Source organism: Glycine max, chromosome 6 (assembly GCF_000004515.6).
Source record: "Glycine max cultivar Williams 82 chromosome 6, Glycine_max_v4.0, whole genome shotgun sequence".
NCBI lineage: Eukaryota > Viridiplantae > Streptophyta > Magnoliopsida > Fabales > Fabaceae > Glycine > Glycine max.
In genome coordinates this window covers 17,259,966-17,267,021 of record NC_038242.2, presented here as the reverse complement: position 1 = coordinate 17,267,021, position 7,056 = coordinate 17,259,966, and the positions used below count along the sequence as shown (strand labels likewise).

General features: G+C 33.7%; 2 protein-coding genes across 2 annotated transcripts; both read right to left on the bottom strand.

Annotated features, from left to right (window-relative positions):
- Positions 1-348: 348 nt before the first annotated feature.
- LOC100815615 (protein RKD1) lies at positions 349-1,683 on the bottom strand. The gene is made up of 4 exons (XM_041016135.1): positions 1,580-1,683; positions 1,329-1,480; positions 904-1,223; positions 349-579 (listed from the first exon to the last, which is right to left on the bottom strand). Exons 1-4 carry the CDS (start codon positions 1,681-1,683, stop codon positions 349-351), a joined length of 807 nt encoding a protein of 268 aa, XP_040872069.1.
- A 2,537-nt stretch (positions 1,684-4,220) lies between these two features.
- LOC100796421 (protein EMBRYO DEFECTIVE 514) lies at positions 4,221-5,946 on the bottom strand. The gene is made up of 2 exons (XM_003527035.5): positions 5,409-5,946; positions 4,221-4,728 (listed from the first exon to the last, which is right to left on the bottom strand). The coding sequence occupies exons 1-2, from the start codon at positions 5,805-5,807 to the stop codon at positions 4,369-4,371; spliced, it is 759 nt and encodes a 252-aa protein (XP_003527083.1). The 5' UTR covers positions 5,808-5,946; the 3' UTR covers positions 4,221-4,368.
- Between the last annotated feature and the right edge of the window lie 1,110 nt (positions 5,947-7,056).

Here is a 7,056-nt window from a genome sequence, read left to right as displayed (position 1 = left end):
TTTTATGAATTGCCCTACACCGGATCTTTTGAAAGGATAAAGAATTTCAATAACGTTTAACTAAAAATTCCTGTCAGTTCCCCATCATAGTTAGTAGGTATAGAAAATATGCTCCGAAAGATGACAGTAACCTATCCATTGGCTAAAATGATATTAAAAAAAGGGACAAAATTAAATGAACACTACGAATAGTCACAACATACGTATATATGCATATATAATTTGATTGAACCATAATAATAATATATAACATTGTATATTAAAAGTAGAGTGAGGATAAAGATAGTCGATGTCTAGTTTATATATATGCTTCAATTTCATGATAGATTTATTCACCCGTAGCTTGTGTCAATACTTGTTGGATAGACCACTAAGAGAAGACTCAGGTTCAATGAACCTCATGCCCACGAGTTTCCTCTTCTTGTAGTTAGCCTTAAAACAAGCTTGTCTAAGCCTTCTTGTATTATCCTCAAGTTCCAAATCCGGCATTTCCTCCACCTTCCTTTTTTCTCTCTTCAACATCTCAATGGCAGCCCTTAATTTTTCATCATTTTCATGCCCCTCGGCCTCTCCTTGCTCCTACACCCAATTCATAATAATAACAATAGTAATAAAAGAACTTAAACTTTAAAATCAACAAGAAGTTGAAACTATCTTCTAAATATGACACAATCATGACTTCAAGTAATTTCGATCACAATATCAAGACTTTTGGAGCCTCTATGACAGCAATTGTACTGATCGGCAACTTTCCACAACAATAACAAAGAACACGACGACAAAATTGCGATCAAGACCACAATTTAAAACCTTGGACACAATGTTTATATATATATATATATATATATATATATATATATATATATATATATATATTCACACAACAAAATAATCAGAACTTACTTGTATATTCTTTATAAGGGTTTGCAGACTCATCAGCTTCCTATGTGGCCACCTCTGAATTCCTAACTCCCTACACCTTTTCTTCAAGTGTGTGAGGCCCACATTGAGCTCTCTTGCTGCTTTTGATATTGGCATGTAAAAGTATTGAGAAACAGTTGTTCTTGACAACATTTTCGCACTGCTACTAATTTTCTCTTCTCTGCATTTCTTAGCATTCAAATCCTCCTTCATTTCACTTACACTTTCTCCATCATTGCATGATGAAAACACAGGTTTATGATCAGAACCATCGATTTCGTTCCAATCAGAAAAGTCATAGTCTGCAATAGAAATTTATAAGGAACATTATCAAAACAAGGACAATGGATATACAGTATTATCAAGACTTGAAATGATGACACATATATATACTGATAATTGATAACCTTGTATGCTTAGTGAGGTTGGTTCAATGGGAAGAGTAGTTTCATACAAAATGTCATGAGGATAATAAAACTTCATAAAAGGGATAGCATCAAGATAGCTATCTTGCAAAGGAAATTCATGTGGCCAATGATACCCATCAGCGGCACTACCCCTGCAGAAATTAAACGTAATATTATAACATGTCAATTTTTTCATAAACTGGAATGTGTAGAGATTAGAGAAATTATGGGGACACAGGAGATTGTTTTACCAGCCGCAATAATCATATGAAGAAAATTGGCTCGTAGGTGCAAATGGATAATAGTCATCAATATCATAATTGGACTTCCAAAACGTTAGTTGCTGATTCTCCATGTCCAAGTTGACAGCATAGTACACTATGAAATGAGCACAGAGAATTTGACACTATATATTCGAAATAAGTAATTTCATGATGATCATGATGAGGATGAATCAATGAAATTAATGAGGTACAGTAATTAACTTTTGGAGAATGTGCGCGCCGCATGATTTAACGTTTAACGTGTGCGCTACTATCATGAGTTACAAGATGAATTCAATTACCTAGATATACCTTGATATTAATATTCTATATTATTCTACATAATGTGCAGCTATTATGCACATTGGTTCGATTTCAATTTTCATCTTTATGAACCAATTAGAAATGAACAATGTTTACAATAAATTAAAATTAGTACCACTAATTTTTAAGATGCATTAAATGTTAGTATTAATTTCATTCGTAACTCTCGGTAACAATAACTGTTTTCGGCCCACGTTTTATCTCTTTCTGGGAGAGAGAGAAAGAGATGATGAGAATGAATAATTAGTGGCTAATACAGGAGTAGTATATGATTGTAACTCTAATCCAATGAGAGATGAGGTTCTTCAACCCTTTTTTTTTTTTACATGAGGTTCTTCAACCTAAACCTAACCTCATAGTAATATTGAACTCAAAAGGTGATCCTACATATCAGTTATGATCAATTCATAGTTAACTTCATGTCCAATATGACTGAGAAATGAGAACGACTGATATAAGTATGTTCATCAGGGAGTAATAATAACCATTTTTATATGGGTTTTTTTCTTGATTTAATTTTTAAACTAAAAATAACAAAATTTGACTAAAAACCTCTATATATTAAGCATCCAACAATGTAATTATATACGGTTTCATTAACTATTGCCTTACGGAGTTACGGTTAATGATTAAAAAAATTAATAAATAAATTATCTTAATAAAAAATTAGTATAAAAATGCATTGATAATATTAAATGTTAAACTTTACAATAATAAATTTTTAGTTTTTATTATGGCAAATATTAATGAATATTTAAGGGTAGGGGTTAAAAACTCTAAAAGATTTTTTTATTACAAGGTATTATTATAAAACGTAATTTTAAATCAATGTTTCTATTTATTAATTTCTTTATCATCATCCTTACCAGTTAACAAAACTCTTTAGTTATCTAACATTTTTTCTTAAGATAAATAATTAACAAAACCCAATTACAGTAAAACGTTCAGACTGCATGTAATTAAATATTACTACCATTTGGGAAAAGCATTTTGAAGGCTACTTGTTCCTTTTTCTTCCGAATATACTGTAGTAATTCCTTATTTCCTACGGTTAATTAATTTTCTGCGTTTACTTCCAACTGAAGGCTCCGTTTAATTTCAACTTATGAAGGCCAAGGAAATGGACTAGAACTTTATTTCCACGCTGATGTGTAACGTAACGGCCACAGCGATCAAATTCTCCAATCACTGATACGTAACGTAACAGTTTTTACTTTTATTTTGAAGTTTTTATTTTATATTTTCACTTTTTATACTTAAAAATAATATTTTAGTTTAAAAAAAAACTAAGACTAACGTAATCTAAATCATTGTTCACAATTAAGTCGTGAGAAACATAATTTAGTCCACTAATGTGAATCAACTTATCAAGAAAATATTTAATGGAGACAAAAAATAATTTTTTTCATTAGTATCAAAGAAAATAATATATTATATCTTTGCAAAAGAAAAATATTATATATTTTTACAAAATATAAAATTTAAGATTAAAAAAATTCAAATTACTTATATAAAGCTTTTAAAAATTACAATTGAATGAAAGTGTGTGTTCCTCTTTAACTTTATGTATGTGTTTAATATTATAAGAAAAAATAATTAAAAAAATAAATGCTAAAATTAGTATATTTTTTATCTTTTAGTTATAACTTTCTATATTTATCAAAAAACTTATTTGAGAACAACACCTATTTTTTATGGGGACAAAATTTTTTTCCTATCGAATACATACATAAAAAAAATTTTATGAGCACAATTATCCCCACAATCCATAACCTGCATCTGTCCCTAACAGATAGCATCTGATTGGATTTGCCGAAACCAATGACATAACACAAACAAAATTCTAAAGATCAGTTGAAGACCCACCTCATTTTTTATCTCCATGAGCCAAATGGACTTGGACTAAAACATAAAAATTGCTAAAATTGACCTTAGTCCTACTCACCCAATTTGGATCACAAAGGTATACATCTAAAAAAACTTTGATGTATATTCGCAATAGTATAATCATTTAATTAAATTTCGTTTCAAGCCAAGCTAATGAACCATGTTCATAAACTAGCATAATTGATTTATTTTCATGGTATCATTTTGATATTTGGTTCATATGATTCAAACATGCAAACTCGAACAAACAATTCACAAACTTGATTCGACCCAAGTTCAATCTATCAAAAAACAGGTCATGTTCAACCCGAGTCAAATTTTAAAATTATTATTTTTTAAAAGTCAAACCAAACTACACATATTATAGTTCAGTTCGTTTTGATTCATTTCCAGCCATAATAAAAAATATGCAATTATATGGCCCAAAAAGCTTCATAACTTATAAAAAAACTGTAACAACAAAACTTGAAATGTAAATCAGCAGGAAACACGAAATAAGCAGGACAAGTATACAAAAAACATTTTAGATATCAGAATAAAACTCAGACCAGCAGCAACTATTGTATTTAATGTCTCCACTTTCCTCCTCTCCCATGACCACCACGTCCACCTCCTCCTCGTCCACCCCTCCCCCCTCTGCCACCCTTTCCTCCTCCATAATGCTTTCCTCCTCCACCACCACCACCACCCAATGCCTTGTTCGCATCAAATTTCAAATGCATCTCTTCCGGCAAGGGAAGAATGTGATCCACACACTTCCTGAAGCTAAAATCATCAGCAGAGTCATCCTCCCTGATGAGGAAAAAGCACCTGCTTTTGAAGGTAGGATGCTTGCGGACTTGGAAAGCCCGAACCCCTCCACCAATCTTTTTATCTGGCTCTGCATGGCCGTTCTTAAGCAACTCCAACAACATCAGATGTTCATACTGCCACACAAAACAACTTAATATTGATTCACATTTCACAGTAACAAGTAAATTCTAGTTGCAGCTATTGCAACATCAAAACAGAATCACAGATTACAGAGATATGAGAACAGCATACTAACACAGAACCATGTCAAATACCAATTTAAACATTTAGTAAAAATTTTGGCAATGAATTTTTTCATACAGTTTAATACTTCAATAGGGACATGCAAATATTCAGTGAAAGTGTGTTATCAATAAAACACTATGGTGGCAATGGAAAGTGATTCAAAACACTGGTGGCAATGGAAAGTGATTCAAAAACCCACGAATTGAAGCAACTAATTCTAATGTAGTTATGAAAACTTTTGCAAGGAAACTACATAAATTGATATTTGATATAATATGTAGATAAATTGCACCTAAGATGGCAACAATTGTTCTGCTCACAACAAGAAGGCACCAAAGTTATATACTTTTAATATGAAATCATAATCATAGAAAATCAAATACCAATCAACCCACATGAGATAGGGGGTTTATGAAATCACAATCATAGAAAATCAAATATCAATCAGTCCACGTTAGATAAGGGCAATTCAATTAATATCATGTTTGGCACTCAAATGACAAAAATGCACCTTGCTAGTTGCTATCAAAAAAACGGAAGAAAAAAGAAAAGGGGTTATTGGGGATACCTTGTTAACATTGAGATATTGAGGCCAGGTATGGAGAAAGTTGTAGAAGTAATGAAACATCTCCGAGGAAGAAACGAAGCTCTTGAATCCCAAGTTCACGGAACCACTTGCTTCCTTCTCTTCCTCTTCTTTTTCTGCTTCCTTTTCTTCTTTTTCATCGCGCTTCTCCAGCCGCTGTTCCTCTACGGACTGTTCCTTTTCCTCGGCCACCTTCTGCTTCTTCAAAACGTCGTCGTCGTCGCCCAGGGGCTCCTCTTCCTCCCTGGCGCGCTTCTGGTTCGGCTCGGCGCCGTTGTCGCCGGCCTCGATGTTCTCGACGTCCATGTCCACGGCGGCGGCGGCGGCGGCGGCGACGACGGTGTTGGGATCGACGACTTTCGGTGCTGCTTCTTCTGCCATGGAGGGTTTTGTGAAAATTCTAAAACCCTAGATTGTGATAGCGAGCGGGAAGTTACTATTGATTAGAGAGGAGAGGATAATGAGCGAATGACACTATGGACTCTGTTTTAATATTCCACTCAAGAGTTTAGAGGTTTCGGTTATAGGCCTTAGAGGTAATCTGGCCCGTTAAATACTACAGTAGATATGTTTCTCTCTTTAAAGTTGGATTTGAATTTTTTTTTTTTTTTGAAATAATCAAATTGATTAAAACAAAAAACAATGAGAACAAGGCGATCGCGCAGATCCAGCCCAACAACTCAAAACACTAAGAAATTAGAAGCCTAGCAATATATTCTCTCATCTTTTTATGAGTCCAACTTCTATAAACTATACTATCCATAATCTTTTTTCCTATGTGTGTATTATTGACTATACCCCTAAAACTCACTTCATTCCTATATTTCCAAAGCTCATACACAGTCTCGGTTAATGCGGTTTTGAGTAAAGTTGCTCTATGCCCCTTTCTTTTACCCTGCGCCATTTTTAAAGTTTTTCCGTGAGGGGCTGTTTTGTACGTAAATTGCATGGGGTCACAAAGCAAACCGCCAGTGAAACTGGCGAGTTTGCTGTCCGTGAAGGAATCGCCACTGGGAATGGCGATTTGGCCATGCATGCTGGAACCGCCAGTCAAACTGGCAAGTTCCAACAGCTAGGCGCAAGCGTAGGGGAGGTCAGGTCAGGGTGCAGGACACAGCGAAGCAGGAGTGGTGCAGCAGGGAGGCAGCAGTGGTGCAGAGGTAAGTCGTCAATCGTGTTGGCATTTTGCTATGAGAGAGAGGACTCGCCAGTGGTACTGGTGAGTCGCTTTATGAAAAATTTCACGTTATAAAAGAAGCTTCAACACTCCTCCATAGCTGCCCTTCGTTGCTTTCTTCTTCTTCCTAAGTTCCTCCTTGCAGTTTTGCTTTCTTCTTGTTCCTCCTAAGCGCTTTGTGTTCTTGGTAAGTATTTTTTAATGGTAACTTTAAATATTTGTTCTATTATATATATATATATATATATATATATATATATATATATATATATATATGTTAACTTAATTTTAATTGATATATGAAAATTATTTACATTAAGTTTGTTTATCCTCTTTGTAGGACATTGCCCTTCTTCTTCCAACTATGTGGTTTCTCTCTTCTTGGTAAGTGTTTCTTAACTTGATACCTGTAATTATTTTTCTGTATTATATATATATGTTAAGTTAATTTTA

Excerpts from the sequence above, each read along its gene's own strand:
- LOC100815615 (XM_041016135.1), bottom strand. The coding sequence starts at position 1,683 with ATGGAGAATCAGCAACTAACGTTTTGGAAGTCCAATTATGATATTGAT. Across the intron at positions 1,481-1,579 it reads TCATATGATTATTGCGGCTG|GGGTAGTGCCGCTGATGGGT; the intron begins GTAAAACAATCT and ends TAATTTCTGCAG. Across the intron at positions 580-903 it reads CCCTTATAAAGAATATACAA|GAGCAAGGAGAGGCCGAGGG; the intron begins GTAAGTTCTGAT and ends AATTGGGTGTAG.
- LOC100796421 (XM_003527035.5), bottom strand. The coding sequence starts at position 5,807 with ATGGCAGAAGAAGCAGCACCGAAAGTCGTCGATCCCAACACCGTCGTC. Across the intron at positions 4,729-5,408 it reads AATATCTCAATGTTAACAAG|TATGAACATCTGATGTTGTT; the intron begins GTATCCCCAATA and ends TTTGTGTGGCAG.